At 38.0% G+C, this 21020-nt stretch overlaps 1 protein-coding gene across 4 annotated transcripts in view; it reads left to right on the top strand.

The window, feature by feature from the left end:
• RANBP17 (RAN binding protein 17) overlaps positions 1-21020 on the top strand; it is a 345605-nt gene that overhangs the window by 27300 nt on the left and 297285 nt on the right. For all 4 annotated transcript variants that reach the window (XM_043887360.1, XM_043887363.1, XM_043887361.1 and 1 more), the window contains exons 5-7: positions 12264-12329; positions 17407-17511; positions 18289-18454. In XM_043887360.1, coding sequence (XP_043743295.1) covers positions 12264-12329; positions 17407-17511; positions 18289-18454 — 337 coding nt within the window. The remainder of the gene's footprint in view (positions 1-12263; positions 12330-17406; positions 17512-18288; positions 18455-21020) is intronic.

A 21020-nucleotide genomic window follows, 5' to 3' on the forward strand; every position in this document is an offset into this window, starting at 1 on the left:
TGCTCATTGCATCTCTTTGAAGGGAATTACATTTTGTAAATGAGAAACTGAGGCTTAGAAAAGTTAGTTAATTTGTATAGGGTTGCATAGTGACCTCGTAAAGCATGGTGATAGTACTTCAGCAGGTTTTCTAACTTAAGATACATATTTAAAAATTTTTTACCTTATACCATGTTGAGTCATACTAGTTTCTCAAGAATGTTTTTAACCTCATTGATTAAAGTTATAACGTACACAAGTTCAGGTATTTGAGCTGGAAAAAAAAAAGAAAAGCTGTGCTGTGTCACTCAGTTGTGTCTGATTCTTTGCGACCCCATGGATTGTAGCCCACTAGGCTCCTCTGTCCACGGGGATTCTCCAGGCAAGAATACTGGAGTGGGTAGCCTATCCCTTCTGCAAGGGAACTTCCCAACCCTGGAATTGAACCAGGGTTTCCTACATTGCAGATGGATTCTTTACCAGCTGAGCTATCAGGGAAGCCCAAATAGAAGCTGCTGCTGCTGCTGCTGCTAAGTCGCTTCAGTCATGTCCGACTCTGTGCGACCCGTAGACGGCAGCCCACCAGGCTCCCCCATCCCTGGGATTCTCCAGGCAAGAACAGTGGAGTGGGTTGCCATTTCCTTCTCCAATGCATGAAAGTGAAAAGTGAAAGTGAAGTCGCTCAGTCGTGTCCGACTCTTAGCAACCCCATGGGCTGCAGCCTACCAGGCTCCTCTGTCCATGGGATTTTCCAGGCAAGAATACTGGAGTGGGGTGCCATTGCTTTCCCCGAAATAGAAGCTAGGGGACAGTAATTTAAAATGTTCCAGTGATTCCACTTGGCCATTCCACACAGTATGTTCTAGGGTTTGATATGGGGAACTTAAATCTTCCTCTGTGACTCTTAGGATGACCATCATGCCCTGCTCAGTATCATTCAAATACTTAAAGATAGTTCAGTTCAGTTCAGTCACGTCCGACTCTGCGACCACATAGACTGCAGCACGCCAGGCCTCCTGTCTATCATCAATCTTGGAGTTTACTCAAACTCACGTCCTTTGAGTTGGTGATGCCATCCAACCATCTCATCCTCTGTCATCCCCTTCTCCCACTTTCAATCTTTCCCAGCATCAGGGTCTTTTCCAGTGAGTCAGTTCTTTGCATCAGGTGGCCAAGGTATTGGAGTTTCAGCTTCAACACCAGTCCTTCCAGTGAATATTCAGGACTGATTTCTTTGAGGTTGGATTGGTTTGATCGCCTTGCAGTCCAAGGATCTCTCAAGAGTCTTCTCCAACACTGCAGTTCAAAAGCATCAATTCTTCAGCGCTCAGCTTTCTTTATAGTCCAGTTCTCACATCCGTACATGACTACTGGAAAAAACATAGCCTTGACTAGACGGACTTTTGTTGGCAAAGTAATGTCTCTGCTTTTTAATATGCTGTCTAGGTTGGTCATAACTTTTCTTCCAAGGAGCAAGAGTTAATTTCATGGCTGCAGTCACCATCTGCAGTGATTTTGGAGCCCAAGAAAATAAAGTCTGTCACTGTTTCCATTGTTTCCCCATCTATTTCCCATGAAGTGATGGGACCAGATGCCATGATCTTAGTTTTCTGAATGTTGAGCTTTAAGCCAACTTTTTCACTCTCCTCTTTCACTTTCATCAAGAGGTTCTTTAGTTCTTCTTTCCTTTCTGCCATAAGGGTGGTGTCATCTGCGTATCTGAGGTTATTGATATTTCTCCCGGCAGTCTTGATTCCAGCTTGTGTTTCTTCCAGCCCAGCGTTTCTCATGATGTACTCTGCATATAAGTTAAATGAGCAGGGTGACAATATACAGCCGTGATGTACTCCTTTCCTGATTTGGAACCAGTCTGTTATTCCATGTCTGTTCTAACTGTTGCTTCCTGACCTGCATATAGTTTATTTAAGAGGCAGGTCAGGTGGTCTGGTATTCCCATCTCTTTAAGAATTTTCCACAGTTTTTTATGATTTAAAGATAACATACTTTGGAAACTGAGCCAAGATGGCAGAGGAATAGGACGGGGAGACCACTTTCTCCCCTAGAAATTCATCGAAAGAACAACTGACCGCAGAGCAAACTTCACAAAACAACTTCTGATCACTAGCTGAGGACATCAGGTGCCCAGAAAAGCAGCCCATTGTCTTCGAAAGGAGGTAGGACAAAATATAAAAGATAAAAAGAGAGACAAAAGAGCTAGGGACAGAGATCCGTCCCGGGAAGGGAGTCTTAATAGAGGAAGTTTCCAAACACCAGGAAACCCTTGCACTGGCGGGTCTGGGGGAAGTTTTTGAATCTCGGAGGGCAACCTAACTGGGAGGAAAAATAAATAAAACCCACAGATTAAGTGCCTAAAAGCAACTCCCAGCAGAAAAGTACCCCAGATGCCTGCATCCGCCACCAGCAAGTGGGGGCGGAACGGAGAGGAGTGGGCGGCATTGCTTAGGCTAAGGATTCGGCCTGAGTGCCCTGAGGGCAATCGGAGGGAGCTAACACGAGATAACAACTTAAACTGTGGGATAGCAAGAGAGAGAGAGAAAATTAACCGGCCGAAAACACTGCTGGCCGTTCGCAAAAGAAAGAGACCGAGCAAGTCCAGAGAAGAGCTTGCAGGCTGTGGACCAGCCCAGCCCCGCCGGAGGCAGGCGGCAGTGGCTGGGGGCGGGGTGGGAAGGGGCAGGCTCGGCCCCAAGGACGGCATCCCCTACCACAATGCAAGCAGGCCTGCAGTTTCTAACCAAAGACTTCCTGAAATTCTGGATGGTCGACATCCGCTGGGAGGGTCGCGGCTAGACACAGGGCACATGCACCCGACCGATGTGGGCAGGGACTGGGGCTGGGGCCGCGGAGGGGAGAAAGCGAGCTGTATCTGGGGAGAGTACGCCCGTCAAGCTCCTGGCTGCCTGAGCTGCTCGGCCGGGGAAGGCACAAAATGCAGGCGCAGCCGAGTCCATGCTTTTGTGGAACACCTGAGGGCTGGAACCGCGCACAGTGCAGGGCACGCTCCGTACAGAGCAGCCGGGAGCCTGAGCAGCATAGACGGGGAAAGCAGCGTCCCTCCCTCCCCACAGCGCGACGGAACTAGCGAACCTGAACAAGAGACCACCTCCGCCCGCCTGTGTCAGGGCGGAAATTAGGCACTGAAGAGACCGGCCAACAGAAGCCAAATAAACAAAGGGAACCGCTTCAGAAGGGACCGGTGCAACAGATTAAAATCCCTGTAGGTAACACCAACTACACCGGAAGGGGCCTATACATATTGAGAAGTGTAACCTGGAACGAGGAGCTATTTGAAACTGAACCGAACCCACACTGACCGCAACAGCTCCAGAGATATTCCTAGATATATTTTTACCTTTTTTTTTTTTTAATTACAAAAAAAATTTTTTCTTTTCTTTTCTTTTTTATTTTTTCTCTTTTATTTTCTTTTAAAATTCCCTATTACTCCCCCATTACTCCTTAACTTTCATTTTCATAGATTTTTACAATTTTTTTAATTAGGAAAAAAAAACTTTTTTTCTTGTTTTTTCTTTTTCTCTTGTTTTCTTTTAAAGTCCTCTATTACTCCTCTACTATTCTTTAATTTCATTTTCATTTCACTATAACCTTGCACACACAACAAAAGAGAAGCCCTATTTTTAAACTGAACTTCATATGTATTTCTAAAATTTTTTTGTGTTTTTGTTTTTAATATTGTATTTTTAAGAGTCTAACCTCTACTCTAGATTTTTAATCTTTGTTTTTCAGTATGTGATATAAATTTTGGACATTTAAGAATCCAATATTCAGTTCCCATTTTTATTCAGGAGTGTGTTGATTACTCTGTCCCACCTTTGACTCTCTGTTTTCTACCTCAGAACACCTCTTTTTCCTCCTTTCCCCTTCTCTTCCCAATCCAATTCTGTGAATCTTTGTGGGTGTCTGGGCTACGGAGAACACTCTGGGAACAGACAACTGCGTAGATCTGTCTCTCTCCTCTTGAGTCCCCCCTTTTCTCCTCCTGCTCATCTCTATCTCCCTCCTCCCTCTCCTCTTTTTCATGTAATGCTGTGAACCTCTCTGGGTGTCCCTCACGGTGGAGAATCTTTTCACCATTAACCTAGAAGTTTTATTATCAGTGCTGTATAGTTGGAGAAGTCTCCAGCTGAGACTACTGGGAAGAATAAAACTGAAATCCAGAGGCAGGAGACTTAAGCCCAAAACCTGAGAACATCAGAAAACTCCTGACTACATGGAACATTAAGTAATAAGAGACCATCCAAAAGCCTCCATACCTACACTGAAACCAACCACCACCCAAGAGCCAGTAAGTTTCAGAGCAAGACATACCACGCAAATTCTCCAGCAATGCAGGAACATAGCCCTGAGCGTCAACATACAGGCTGCCCAAAGTCACACCTAACACATAGACCCATCTCAAAACTCATTACTGGGCACTCCATTGCACTCCAGAGAGAAGAAATCTAGTTCCATGCACCAGAATACCGACGCAAGCTTCTCTAACCAGGAAACCTTGACAAGCCAATCGTCCCCACCCACTGGGTGAAACCTCCACAATAAGAAGGAACCACAGGCCACCAGAATACAGAAAGCCCACTCCAGACACAGCAATCTAAACAAGATGAAAAGGCAGAGAAATACCCAACAGGTAAAGGAACATGAAAAATGCCCACCAAGTCAAACAAAAGAGGAGGAGATAGGGAATCTACCTGAAAAAGAATTTAGAATAATGATAATAAAAATGATCCAAAATCTTGAAAACAAAATGGAGTTACAGATAAATCGCCTGGAGACAAAGATTGAGAAGATGCAAGAAATGTTTAATAAAGACCTAGAAGAAATAAAAAAGTCAATTAAAAATGAATAATGCAATAAATGAGATCAAAAACACTCTGGAGGGAACCAAGAGTAGAATAATGGAGACAGAAGATAGGATAAGTGAGGTAGAAGATAAAATGGTGGAAATAAATGAAGCAGAGAGGAAAAAAGAAAAAAGAATCAAAAGAAATGAGGACAACCTCAGGGACCTCTGGGACAATGTGAAACGCCCCAACATTCGAATCATAGGAGTCTCAGAAGAAGAAGACAAAAAGAAAGGCCATGAGAAAATACTCGAGGAGATAATAGCTGAAAACTTCCCTAAAATGGGGAAGGAAATAGCCACCCAAGTCCAAGAAACCCAGAGAGTCCCAAACAGGATAAACCCAAGGTAAAACACCCCAAGACACACATTAATCAAATTAACAAAGATCAAACACAAAGAACAAATATTAAAAGCAGCAAGGGAGAAACAACAAATAACACACAAAGGGATTCCCATAAGGATAACAGCTGATCTATCAATTGAAACCCTCCAGGCCAGAAGGGAATGGCAGGACATACTTAAAGTAATGAAAGAGAATAACCTACAACCTAGATTACTGTACCCAGCAAGGATCTCATTCAGATATGAAGGAGAATTCAAAAGCTTTACAGACAAGCAAAAGCTGAGAGAATTCAGCACCACCAAACCAGCTCTTCAACAAATGCTAAAGGATCTTCTCTAGACAGGAAACACAGAAAGGTTGTATAAATGTGAACCCAAAACTACAAAGTAAATGGCAACGGGACCATACCTATCAATAATTACCTTAGATGTAAATGGGTTGAATGCCCCAACCAAAAGACAAAGACTGACTGAATGGATACAAAAACAAGACCCCTATATATGCTGTCTACAAGAGACCCACCTCAAAACAAGAGACACATACAGACTAAAAGTGAAGGGCTGGAAAAAAATATTTCATGCAAACGGAGACCAAAAGAAAGCAGGAGTCACAATACTCATATCAGATAAAATAGACTTTCAAATAAAGGATGTGAAAAGAGACAAAGAAGGACACTACATAATGATCAAAGGATCAATCCAAGAAGAAGATATAATAATTATAAATATATATGCACCCAGCATAGGAACACCGCAATATGTAAGGCAAACGCTAACGAGTATGAAAGAGGAAATTAATAGCAACACAATAATAGTGGGAGACTTTAATACCCCACTCACAACTATGGGTAGATCAACTAAACAGAAAATTAACAAGGAAACACAAACTTTAAATGACACAATGGACCAGCTAGACCTAATTGACACCTATAGGACATTTCACCCCAAAACAAGCAACTTCACCTTTTTCTCAAGTGCACACGGAACCTTCTCCAGAATAGATCATGTCCTGGGCCATAAATCTAGTCTTGGTAAATTCAAAAAAATTGAAATCATACCAGTCATCTTTTCTGACCACAGTGCAGTAAGATTAGATCTCAATTACAGGAAAAAATTGTTAAAAATTCAAACATATGGAGGCTAAATAACACGCTTCTGAATAACCAACAAATCATAGAAGAAATCAAAAAAGAAATGAAAATATGCATAGAAATGAATGAAAATGAAAACACAACAACCCAAAACCTATGGGACACTGTAAAAGCAGTGCTAAGGGGAAGGTTCATAGCATTACAGGCTTACCTCAAGAAACAAGGAAAAAGTCAAATAAATAACCTAACTCTACACGTAAAGCAACTAGAGAAAGAAGAAATGAAGAACCCCAGGGTTAGTATAAGGAAAGAAATCTTAAAATTTAGGGCAGAAATAAATGCAAAAGAAACTAAAGAGACCATAGCAAAAATCAACAAAGCTAAAAGCTGGTTTTTTTGAAAAAATAAAATTGACAAACCATTAGCAAGACTCATTAAGAAACAAAGGGAGAAGAACCAAATTAACAAAATTAGAAATGAAAATGGAGAGATCACAACAGACAACACTGAAATACAATGGATCATAAGAGACTACTACCAGCAGCTCTATTCCAATAAAATGGACAACTTGAAAGAAATGGACAAATTCTTAGAAAAGTATAACTTTCCAAAACTGAACCAGGAAGAAATAGAAGATCTTAACAGACCCATCACAAGCAAGGAAATCGAAACTGTAATCAGAAATCTTCCAGCAAACAAAAGCCCAGGACCAGATGGCTTCACAGCTGAATTCTACCAAAAATTTAGAGAAGAGCTAACACCTATCTTACTCAAACTCTTCCAGAAAATTGCAGAAGAAGGTAAACTTCCAAATTCATTCTATGAGGCCACCATCACCCTAATTCCAAAACCAGACAAAGATGCCACAGAAAAAGAAAACTATGGCCAATATCACTGATGAACGTAGATGCAAAAATCCTTAACAAAATTCTAGCAAACGGAATCCAACAACATATTAAAAAAATCATACACCACGACCAAGTGGGCTTTATCCCAGGAATGCAAGGATTCTTTAATATCCACATATCAATCAATGTAATACACTGCATTAACAAATTGAAAGATAAAAACCATATGATTATCTCAATAGATGCAGAGAAAGCCTTTGACAAAATCCAACACCCATTTATGATTAAAACTCTCCAGAAAGCAGGAATAGAAGGAACATACCTCAACATAATAAAAGCTATATATGACAAACCCACAGCAAACATTACCTTCAGTGGTGAAAAATTGAAAGCATTTCCACTGAAATCAGGAACAAGACAAGGGTGCCCACTCTCACCACTACTATTCAACGAAGTTTTGGCCACAGCAATCAGAGCAGAAAAAGAAGTAAAAGGAATCCAGATAGGAAAAGAAGAAGTGAAACTCTGTTTGCAGATGACATGATCATCTACATAGAAAACCCTAAAGACTCTTACCAGAAAATTACTAGAGCTAATCAATGAATATAGTAAAGTTGCAGGATATAAAATTAACACACAGAAATCCCTTGCATTCCTATACACTAACAATGAGAAAACAGAAAGAGAAATTAAGGAAACAATACCATTCACCATTGCAACAAAAAGAGTAAAATACTTAGGAGTATATCTATCTAAAGAAACAAAAGACCTATACATAGAAAACTATAAAACACTGATGAAAGTAATCAAAGAGGACACTAACAGATGGAGAAGTATACCGTGTTCATGGATTGGAAGAATCAATATTGTCAAAATGGCTATACTACCCAAAGCAATCGATACATTCGATGCAATCCCTATTAAGCTACCAACGGTATTTTTCATAGAACTAGAACAAATAATTTCACAATTTGTATGGAAATACAAAAAAACCTCGAATAGCCAAAGTAATCTTGAGAGAGAAGAATGGAACTGGAGGAATCAACCTGCCTGACTTCAGACTCTACTACAAAGCCACAGTCATCAAGACAGTATGGTACTGGCACAAAGTCAGAAATATAGATCAGTGGAACAGAATAGAAAGCCCAGAGATAAATCCATGAACCTATGGACACCTTATCTTCGACAAAGGAGGCAAGGATATACAATGGAAAAAAGACAACCTCTTTAACAAGTGGTGCTGGGAAAACTGGTCAACCACTTGTAAAAGAATGAAACTGGAACACTTTCTAACACCATACACAAAAATAAACTCAAAATGGATTAAAGATCTAAATGTTAGACCAGAAACTATAAAACTCCTAGAGGAGAACACAGGCAAAACACTCTCTGACATAAATCACAGCAGGATCCTCTATGACCCACCTCCCAGAATATTGGAAATAAAAGCAAAAATAAACAAATGGGACCTAATGAAACTTAAAAGCTTTTGCACAACAAAGGAAACTATAAGCAAGGTGAAAAGACAGCCCTCTGATTGGGAGAAAATAATAGCAAATGAAGCAACAGACAAAGGATTAATCTCAAAAATATACAAGCAACTTCTGCAGCTCAATTCCAGAAAAATAAATGACCCAATCAAAAAATGGGCCAAAGAACTAAACAGACATTTCTCCAAAGAAGACATACAGATGGCTAACAAACACATGAAAAGATGCTCAACATCACTCATTATTAGAGAAATGCAAATCAAAACCACAAGGAGGTACCATTGAATGCCAGTCAGGATGGCTGCTATCCAAAAGTCTACAAGCAATAAATGCTGGAGAGGGTGTGGAGAAAAGGGAACCCCCTTACACTGTTAGTGGGAATGCAAACTAGTACAGCCACTATGGAGAACAGTGTGGAGATTTCTTAAAAAACTGGAAATAGAACTGCGATATGACCCAGCAATCCCACTTCTGGGCATACACAGCGAGGAAACCAGATCTGAAAGAGACACGTACACCCCAATGTTCATCGCAGCACTGTTTATAATAGCCAGGACATGGAAGCAACCTAGATGCCCATCAGCAGACGAATGGATAAGGAAGCTGTGGTACATATACACCATGGAATATTACTCAGCTGTTAAAAAGAATTCATTTGAACCAGTCCTAATGAGATGGATGAAACTGGAGCCCCTTATACAGAGTGAAGTAAGCCAGAAAGATAAAGAACATTACAGCATGCTAACACATATATATGGAATTTAGAAAGATGGTAATGATAACCCTTTATGCAAAACAGAAGAGACACAGATATACAGAACAGACTTTTGGACTCTGTGGGAGAAGGCAAGGGTGGGATGTTTCAAGAGAACAGCATCAAAACATGTATATTATCGATGGTGAAACAGATCACCAGCCCAGGTGGGATGCATGAGACAAGTGCTCAGGCCTGGTGCACTGGGAAGACCCAGAGGGATCGGGTGGAGAGGGAGGTGGGAAGGGGGATCGGGATGGGGAACACGTGCAACTCCATGGCTGATTCATGTCAATGTATGACAAAACCCACTACAATGTTGTAATTAGCCTCCAACTAATAAAAATAAATGAAAAAAAAAAAAGATAACGTACTTTTAACTGTGTGGGTTTCCTAGGTGGCACTAGTAGTAAAGAACCCGCCTACCAGTTCAGGAGACAGACATGGGTGTGATCCCTGGGTCAGTAAAATTGTCTAGAGAAGGGCATGGCGACCCACTCCAGTAGTCTTGCCTGGAGAATCCCATGAACAGAGGAGCCTGGTGGGCTACAGTCCATAAGGTCGCAGAGAGTCAGACATGGCTGAGGTAACCTAGCACACACACATTTTTTTCATGTAAATTTTATCCCTGATTGCAAGAAAAGTACTTTAGCTGGTGCTACCAAAGAGGTGGTCTGTTACAAATCTCAAGGAAAAACTGGCAGTTTGGATTAATTGAGAGATATTTGGTGTTGACTTATTGGCAGTTAGAGGCAATTTGGACTTTCTGAGATGTTATTGCTTATACAGTAAGTGTCAAATTTAATGTCTATGTAAGATGTAATTCCATCATACATTGTAATGCTAGAAACCCCAGAATATGAAACTCTAGACTATACTGCTTCTCTTTTATTCATGTTGTTGAAATCCTGGTTAACAAATATTTGATTATCTAAAACATCACTGGAGTATGTATTTTTAGTCCTGAGGAGATCTGCTCTAGGACAGAGGAATGGTTTATTCAGTAACACATGTGTTTCTCACTTTATAGTCGTGCATATAATTTTGACTAATGCAAGTAAGCACCCCTCTCTTGTCATTTACTGAGATTGTACACAGTTCTTCATTAGTGTCATTAGTGTAAACAAGAATAGACTGTAGATTTCTTTTAAAATAAAAGTAGGTTGAACTGAATGAAATTAAATCATTCTTGTGGGCTAGCATTTTTTAAGCTCCCTTTTCAGTGGCTGGTAAGTTGAGCTTATTGCATTGGGCTTTAGTGTGCTTTTATCAGTTTTGGAAGGCCAGAAGAAACAGAAAATGTTTTATCTTCAAAGTTCATTACAGTATCACCAAAAAAACACTTGCTTTCTGGGTATTATGACCTAACTTAACCTGGAGTCATGAGAAAGACAATTGACTTAATATTTTAGTACTCCAAAATGATACCCCATAGTTCCTTTGGGTAGGTATTAACAGCTTCTTGGAATTTTGTACTAAAAATTATTTTAGGCTTGTGAAATTTTTAATGGCCTGAAATTTTGTATGTCTTTTTTCTCTGTTATTGTAACCTTCTTGCTGCCATACTTTTAACATTTATGTCCCTCCTTTCTACATATATATCCAAGAGAGCCTACTGTCATCCAGGACAGTGCTGTTCAGATTGCTGGTCCACAGCAAGATGCGGAGCTATGTCAGAGTGCATGTGTCAGTCAGTGTCAGTAAAGGACCACGGCCCTGACCGCGCCGGGAGGCTTGCTGAGGGAGGAGTGCCAGCTGAGCGAAGCAGTGTGCTTGCTGACTGCTCTGTCTTATGTTCTGGTGCAGGCTCTCTTGTCATGGACAGGTGTCAGACCATTCTCAGATCAGAGTCTCCTTTGCAGACGACCAGCGGGTTCATGGGCCAGCAGTTGGTTAGGGAGTGACACTAAGGAGCAGTGGCCTGGTTTACACAGGAGATGGATGCTTCAGTAATGAGATCTGTAGTTTAGTTCATCGAGTTCAGATTGTCCTAAAGGGCCATAAAGAATTAAAGTGCAAAAATTAAGGATGTTTCCTTTATTTTTTATTCTGAGATAATTTGAATTTAATTACACCTACCCAGTGTTAGAGAAATTCTGTAATATTTAGAAGGAATGAACAGCTGTAAAATTAAGACTTGAAAAGGATCTGTATTGCTTTTTAAAATTATTACACAGTAATTGGATGTTACATTTTTATTTTCATACTCCAGTATGATTTTGCAGTTGGGTAATTTGTTAGTAATATGCATATAAAACCTGAATTTTGATTTGAAGGAAGTTATTGAGATTAAATTGGAAGCTGATTATAGTCAAACATCATACTATATTGATAGTCATGTATTTATTTACCCAGTGCATTGGACAGTTCAGATGCCTTCATTATAGATCCATATGTAAATGAATACATGTGCATTATTAAATAAAATTAAAAGGACCTAAGCGACCTTACCTGATATTAGGTCAAGGGGTTTAAATTAATTTCTAAGCTATTTGTTAATTATTTATTGAATGCATCTATCTCAGTAACCTTCAAGCGAATTTATAGAGCTAAAAATTGTTTTTTGTTTCTTCTTATTTGTAGTCTTATGAAAATGAAACTCTTATGTTAATATTTTGAAGTTTAGTTTATTGTAAGTCACGCATGCTGAAGATATTTTATAGAGTATGCAATTCTAAGTTTTTCCCACTCAGCTATATATCTACATGTATCCTTCAAAAAATGAACATGAAATTATTTTTATTTGTGGACCTCATAGTGATTTTTCTATATATTTTAATAAATCTATTTTAAGAAAATGCAATGTTTCATAATTTAATTACTTGTAAATTTTATGTGTCTCCATTTAGGCTAAACTTGTTTTTTTTCCCCCCAAAGGGTGCTATGGAACACTGCATAATAGGAGTTATAATCCTTTCAGAATTGACTCAGGAAATGAACCTGGTAAGCCTTTCCATCTAATGGTGACATGAAGTTTGCTAAGTAATGCTGTTTCTTTGATGTAAAACTTTGTATTGTATAAAACTGTGAATAAGCAAGTCTTTTTTTTTGGGGGGGGGGGGTGTAGTTGGGATAATTAAGTGTTGGAACACTTTTGTTGTTATTGAAAAGTAATAGCAACAATGTAAAGTACTACAAAGAACAGGAAATTAGACATGGTTCTCTGTGGCAATTGGATAATTGTTCTTTTATATTCCATGTATATAGTAATATACTAATCATACAAATAAATTGTATGCAAAAGTGAAACAAGCCTTTTTTCACTTACAAATAAAAGACAAGCAGTTTGGTGAATTGATTTCTCAATAATGAATACACAGCAGGACTCATCAAAGGCTGCTTGGCACTCACTTGCTAGCTTGAGTTTTCACCCTGTACAAGCAGAGTTTGCAGAAGCTACACTTCCCCCACCAGTGCCTTTATGAACTCGGCAGTTGAGCACATCCTCACCTGCTTTTGTTCACTTTTGTGTTTAACATGGTTCTAAACAGAACAAAAGGAGGAGTTGAGTTTTATATGGAATAATGGTATAATAGAGGGAAATGTGTTTATATTTAAGAATTTATATAAGTGTTTATATTTAAGAAGTACAGCTGGCATACAATATTACGTTGGTTTCAGATTTAAAATATAGTGATTTGACGTGTGTGTGTGTGTGTGTGTGTGTGTGTGTGTGTGTGTGTATGAATTGATCACCACATAAGTCTAGTAAGCATCTGTTGCCATACAAAGCTGTTAAAATATTGACTATTCCTCATGCTGTACATTATATCCCTGAGACTTACTTAATTACTTGAAGTTTGTACCTCTTAATCCTCTTTACCTATTTATCCAACTCCCATCCCCCATCTCTGGCAACCACCAGTTTATTCTCTGTGTCTATGCGTCTTTCTGCTTTGTTTTCTAAATTCCACATGTAACTGAAATCATACAGTATTTGTCTTTCTCTGTCTGACCTAAGTCACTTAGCATAATACCCTCTAGGTCTACCCATGTTACTGCATACAACATGATTTCATTCTTTTTAAATGGCTGAGTAATATTCCATTGTGTGTATATATGCCACAAACTCTTTATTCATTGATCTGTTGATAAACACTTCCATATTTTGGCTGTTGTAAGTCATGTTTTCTTTGGATAAATAGCCAGAAGTGGAATTCCTGGATCATATGGTAGTTCTATTTTTAATTTTCTGAGGATCCTCCATATTGTTTTCCATAGTGGCCGTATTAGTTAACATTCTCACCAATAGCACAAGGGTTCCCCTTTTTTCACGTCCTCGCCAACACTTGTTATCTGTTCTCTATTTAATAATAGCCATTCTGAGAAAGGTGAGGTGATACGTCATTGTGATTTTGACTTGCATTTCCCTGAAGATTAATGATGTTGAACATCTTCTCATATGTCTGTTGGCCATCTGTATGTCTTCCTTGGAAAAATATCTTTTCATGTACTTGGCCTATTTTTTATTCAGATTATTTTTTGATACTGAAGGTAGGGAAGTTTTTAGCATTTATGGCTTCAAGTATGTTTTGTGCTCTTTTCTTTCTCTCTTCTCCATCTGGGGCCCCTATAATAATGCAAATGTTAATACAATTGTGGTTGTCTTAGAGGTCCCTTAAACTATCTCATTTTTTAAAAAATTCTTTTTTCTTTTAACTGTTCCAGTTGGGTTGTTTCCACTACTCTGGCTTCCAGATTGCTCATCTGTTCTTTTGCTTCCTCTAATCTGCTGTTGATTCGCTCTAGTGTATTTTTCATGTCAGATATGGTATTCTTCAGTTCTGATTGGTTCCTTTTTTATATTTTCTGTTTCTTTGTTGAAATTCTCACTGAGTTCATCCATTTGTCTCCCAATTTTGGTGAGCATCTTTTTGACTGTTACTTTGAACTCTGGTAAGTGCTTATCTCCATTTGTTTAGTTCCTTTTCTGGAGTTTTGTCTGATTCTTTCATTTGGAGGGTAACCCCTCATCTCCTCATTCTGTCTAACTGTGTTTGTTTCTGTGTAGTAGGTATATCAGCTACATCTCCTGGTCTTGAAGCAGTGGTCTTAGGTAAAAGGTGTTCTGTGGGGCCCACTGGCACAGTCTCCCTGGCCCCCGGAGTCAGCTGCTCCTGGCGTTCTGTCTCCCCTCTGTGGGCTGCATGTGCCCTTCAGTTGTGGCTGAGCCAGGATTGCTGCGGGTGTGCTGGCTTTTGGGGTTGGTCCTGACCCAGCTGGCTGCAGGGCTGGCTGTGAGTGCTGTAGGGAGGCTGATGTGCTGATATTGTGGTTTTCTCATTGTTTCCTCTCAGGGAGCACATGATCTGATTTACATTTGGTCACTTGACTAAGGTGGTCTCTACCCGGCTTCTTCACTTGTAAATTTATTCTTTTCTCCTTTGTAAGTAATCAATATTATGTGGGAGGTACCTTATTAATACCTCTTTAAAATTTTAATTTATTCATTTATTATTTCTATCAGCACAGATTCCTGGTTTCCAACTTTATTTAATATGTTATAGTTTGTTACTAACATTATATTTTGATGCTCAAATTTTCCCAAATTTGGCCATTAGAAACCCTTTCAAGCTGGCATCTCTGTTCATTTGACATTTACTCACTATTCTTTGGACATTTCCTTACTTCCTGTCCAAGATGTTCCAGACTTACCTTGTATAGAACCAAGTATGTACCTTTTCAGAAAAAGCTTCAAGTTCTGAAGTGCAGTTTTGGGTTTTATGATAAAAAATATATGGCTTCTGCAGAGACATTTTGGTCAGCCTAATTTTAGAGTATTAACAATTTCAACTGTCATTTCTTCAGTACTTCTGAACCAGGCAATAGGGAGATCTACAATCCATAATGAAAATAAAATACTATAGTTGTCAAATGTGAGCCAGGTAAATTCACGTAGGATCAGTAACAGGATGTGTCTTTTATAAAAAGATCTAAACTTGAGACTTCCAAAAAATTTAGAATTATATGTTGTTTTGCTTTTGTAACAGCTAAGACTACTTATTTCACTAAATTCTCAAAACTAACCTATATTCACATAGGAGAAAATTAAAGTTTATAGGCACACCATATCTGTAAATGGGCTTCCCGGTGGCTCAGTGGTAAAGAATCCGCCTGCAATGCAGGAGACACAGGAGACTCGGGTTCTATCCCTGGGTCAGGAAAAACCCCTGAAGGAGGGCGTGGCAACCCACTACGGTATTCTTGAGGCATAGTTATGCAGTAGAAAATGGATACATAATTCCTTTTCTCAAAAACATTGGACATCTAAATGAGTAACCCAAGTAGCATGTATTTGTTGTTGTTGCTGGAGTTGCTGTAGTTGCTAAGTCATGTGCCTAGAAGGTAACCCTGAAATAAGACCTGGATTTGTAGTTGAGCTCTGTTGCCTACTGCTTTGTTCAGTGTGTTTAAATTTACGTATCACTATCTGTAAACTGAGAATGACACTTTCCAAGGTCTTATTATGATTAGTTAGGTACATTGCTAGCACAGGTCCTAGTATGTACAAGTGCTCAGTAAACCCAGGGTTCTTCCCTCAGTATTGTAGATGTGTGTGCTCTGCTAAGTCACATCAGTCATGCTTGACTCTTTGCAGCTTATTGACTGTGGTCCGCCAGGTTCCTCTGCCCATGGGATTCTCCAGGCAAGAATACTGGAGTGGGGCTCTTCCCAACCCAGGGATCAAACCTGGGTCTCCTGCGTCGCAGGTGGCTTCTTGACCACTGGGCCACTGGGAAGCCCATTTATAGATATGGTGTGCCTGTAAACTTTATGTGAATATAGGTTAGTTTTGAGGATTTAGTGAAATAATATGTGAAGGGTACATAAGTTGAGATTGTAATGGTGTATGCTATTACTAATTTGTATTAAGAAATGTTTTTATATATTGAGGGAAACTGAAGAAACAGACCTATTGAAAGACAGATGGATGTTTGATTTTAAAAAAGGGAGAAATGCTGCAAATACTAATTTGAATATTGCATAGTGGATAGAGATCCCAGTAACTGCTTTCTGTAATCGCTTTGGACTTCTGTTATGTTTCATGTTCTTATGAGTAAAATGTGGCCTCTAAGTATAGTATGATGGAGCTTAGGAAGTATCAGATAATCAATTTTGATCTCACTGCTTTTTTCAAATATAAACGTCAGTAAGGAAATGGTTTATTTTCATCTTTCAGATAGCAAAAGGAATGCTATAGCAACTGTTGCCTGTGGTAGTAACAAATCATTAGAGTATCAGACTTCAGTTTTGTTTGCTGTTTCCTGGTGATAAATGGAAATATTAGTGGTGTTAATATCATACTTTTTACCATATTATATTTTAGATTAGAGGCTCAACAACTATTCTTGGTAAACTTATTCTTAAAAGTTACTTATTATTAACTAGTAAAATATTCAGAAGGAATATACTGTGGCTTATGTAATAAATCAAATTTCTGATTATTTATAATTTCTGCCTTGGGATTTTTTTTTTAAGAATATCAAAATATATGAATCAGTGACATATGCATCTGGTATATATAGAAATATCACTTTCATATGCAAGAATTTTCTATAGCTGATTCAGTTCACTGATTCACAGAAAATAAGAATTTTAAGATTATCTTAGAGATTTTTCATTTTATAGATGGAGTCTGAGGACCAGGGAGGTTGTTTCTTGCCCAGTGCAAACTATGCATGTCTCAGGAATTGATAGTATCTATTATTTTATAATGTGTGTTTATAATGCCTCTGAAATATGATTTATTCTTGTTTTTAATTTTAGGATCAGTATAGTTTGCAGAAAAAGCACTGAATTAGAACAGTCCAGAAACATGGGGTGCTAATTGTGGTTCTGCCGTTGCTAGCTCTTTGAGTAACCTTGAACAAATGACTTATCCTAGCAGATTTTTAAAAGCTCTTTTAGCCCTGTACTTTATGATTATTTGATCATTAATTTCACTCTTTTTCTTACATAGTACATTTTTGCTTTGTTCTCTGGTAAGTCTGGTTAAATAAATTTATCTTGAACTTTTTAGGTTGATTATTCTAGACCTTCAGCAAAACACAGGAAAATAGCTACCTCATTTCGTGATACTTCTCTCAAAGACATTTTAGTGCTAGCATGCTCTCTTCTAAAAGAGGTAAGTTAATAATTGAGCATCCTGTTTCGGAAGAATTTCAGATGAATTCCCCGGTACGCTATTCTGCCTTTTGAGGAGTTATTGTGGATGCTTTTAACTACAGTTGTTGTTGTTCAGTTGCTAAGTTGTGCCTGACTCTGCAACCCCATGAAGAACAATGGGTTTGCACAAATCTAAACAGTTCCAAAAAATTCACTTTTATTTAATAGGGATATAATAAAGTAGGATCCAAAGGTAGTTTGGTAACTTGTCTTTGGATAGTAGTTTCTTTGTCTTCTTACTGTACATTATTGCAGAAACTAATTGAGACTTTTGAGAGGGGTCGGGATTGTTCTCCAGAAGCTTACGCCTATCCCTCCACATTCAAACAGCCTCTGAGAACCTTTGTTAGCTGAATGTGTTATCATTTATTCATGAAGTCCCCCCACTTTTTCTTGAAGAATATTATATTTTCAGTTTTTTCCAATTGCTCCTTTGAGCTAATGAATCCTGTACATTTATACATTTGTGCTGTATAAAGTATTTGTCCTAAAGTTGCTTCTTACAACTGTTAAAGGTGACCTCCATTTTGCAATTAAATATGAAAGGTTGTCCCCATTTTACAATATTAAGGTTGAGAGTAGTCTATTACAGTAACATCCCTTTGCAGTTTCTTTTTTCTTTCTTTTTTTGTTTCACTAATTTTAATTTGGCACTGAAGTTTTTTAAATTAGGTTGAGTAAAAATTTTTAATTGATATATTTCATAATATTTTATTTGACTTTGAACCTTTTTCAGATATTGGGCAAGCCTTTAAACCTTCAGGATCAGGATCAACAAAATCTAGTAATGCAAGTCTTGAAACTGGTCCTCAACTGCCTTAACTTTGACTTCATTGGCAGTTCAGCAGATGAATCTGCAGATGATCTTTGCACAGTACAGATTCCAACAACTTGGAGAACAAGTAAGAAGAAAGTTTAGTATAAGGAATGGTCAACATAAAAGACATAGGATTAAGCAATATTGTTGCCTTATGTGCAATTATCTGTTTTTTATTTGGCAGTCAAAAAGTTTAAAAAATTGTAACCCAAAGTAGCTGCTGATACCCAGTGTTGAAATCTGTTTTCCTCAATTTAATTCATAGTAACCTCATATTTTGGTTTTGGAAAAAAGAGAAGACAGCTCTATTGTTGGAGGAAAATAAGTTTAGGTAGGGAAATGAAGAGTTCTGTTTTCAAATTTTCAGATAAACAGAGTAAGAGAGGGTATAACACTTGGCAAGAGATATCATCATATTTTTCAAAGTTATGAAGAGAGTGAATTAGAGTAGCTAACTTAGCAAAGCAGAATTGCAATTTACTTTTTTACAGAGAGGGATACCAAAAAAAAGCAAACGCATATGCTCTTACTCATCCCAGAAAGATGGTGACAGTAGGGTTTTCCTGCTGAAGTTAGAGGTAGGGGGTAGGGCTGATAGGGCTTGGTGAAGAGTCTGTGTTCTGCACAAACACCCCCTGGGATCTTCTCTACCATCTCTGCCACTCTGTGACTGCCCTTTTCAGAGACTAAAACGATTAAAAGGAACTTAGTATCTTGATAGTTGTGATGAATGCATGAACCAACATATGTTGTTAAAATTGCGCAGACTAAATACACACATACCAACACACACAAACACTCACACAAATACATGTAATATTGAGAAAGCCAAATAAGATTGGTGGATTTTATCAGTGTGCTTTCTTGATTGTAATATTGTGCTTTAGCTTTGCAGCAACTTAGCATTTGGGGAAACTGGGTGAATAAAACATAAGATCTCTGTATTATTTCTTTCAATTGCATATGAATGTAATTATCTCAAGAAATATTTTTAAAGGGGAGTGTTAGTAGAAACAAAGTGAAGAGTAGAAATAAATTTCCAAAAGGGTTAATTAATAACCTCAGAGAGATTAAGAAAAGGTAATGCATTCCTGAAACATGAATAGAATATTATTTCGAAAACAAAAGTTCAGAGACTGTTCCAAATGTAAAAGTTGCCAAAATAAAACATTCAGTGGAAGAGTTGGAAGATAAAGTTAAGGAAATATCCTAGAAAGTAGAATAAAAAAAAAGCAGGAAGAGCTTTATAGGAGGAAAAAAATATAAGAATATTAGAGTATGAAACTAGGAGGCTTGGCATCTATTAGAAGTTCAGGAAAGGACGGGAAAAAGCAGAAGGAAATTTGCAAACAATACCAAAATAACTCAGCACTGAGACACATAAATATTCAGATTGAAAGATCCAATAAGTACCCACCATAATGAATGATAAAAAATACACTAAACTTCATAATCATGACATTTCAGAGTAAAAGTGAGAAAGAAGATCCTAAAATCTACCAGAAACAAAGTCACCTATAAAGGATTGGGATCAAGAATAGTATTAGACTTCTCAACAGTAGCACTGGAAGCTAGAGGGCAATGGGGTAACATCCCCAGATTTCTGAGGGAAAATAATTTTCAAACTAGACTGACATTATCAAGTATAAGAGAATAAAAATATTTTCAGACATGTAAATTATTCTGAAATTTATCCCTTATGTGCTTGCTGTTAGGAATCTACTTGATACACAAGCCAAGAAAATAGAGGATATGGGGTTTTGGAAAGCTTTAACACAAGATAACAGTAGGCAGACATAAGATAATTATGTAACACATTTGGGAACAGTCAGCTAAGTTGAAGAAGGCTCTGGGAGGAAGGATGGGAAAATGGAAATGAAAGTTTTTAATCTTATTGACCATGCGGAAAATATCATGAAGAACATTTTGTACATCTGTCAGAGCATTTGGAAAGAATTAGTGACAGATATATGTCTATACAACTAAACACAAAAAAGATGGTATGATTAAATCCAGAGAGTGTTAGAAATGTGATATAATCATAGTTTACTTGACTCAGCTGTTAGAATTATTTACATAGTCATAATAAACACATAGAATTGATTTAATCTCAAATTGTTATAATAATGGATGGATTTTTGAGAGAGGATGGTTTGTAGGAAGAGCAGGGGGAGTAGAGAGGTGAGTGATTAGACATACACTGTAACAAGTTCACTTGATATCTAAAAACAGTCAAATAAAAACATGTAGTACATGCAGCATGTAATTTGGAAACGTATATAAATATAGCTAAGAGTTGAAAGGTGGTCAGAATGGAGTAGGGGACAGCTGTTTTTTACTGTATACTTCTTAGTACTGTTTACTTTTTGATGCTGTTTGAATTTTTAAATGTTTATGTTATTTTAATGTAAATGAGAACAGTGAGGTTTTTTCAGTGAGAACTGTATATGCTACATAGAAATGAGCATCTGATCTAATTCTATCTTTGTATTATTTCCATCTTTCAAAGGAAAATAGCTAGGAATTTAAAAGGAATTAGCTTAACTAGAAATAAAGATTGGCCACATGCTGAGGTCTTAGAGTTCTTGGTTTGTATGATAATGTCTTACTGTGCTATAAATATCACTGAATTAAAAGTAATGGTGTTAGAT

This window comes from Cervus elaphus, chromosome 25 (assembly GCF_910594005.1).
Source record: "Cervus elaphus chromosome 25, mCerEla1.1, whole genome shotgun sequence".
Lineage (NCBI taxonomy): Eukaryota > Metazoa > Chordata > Mammalia > Artiodactyla > Cervidae > Cervus > Cervus elaphus.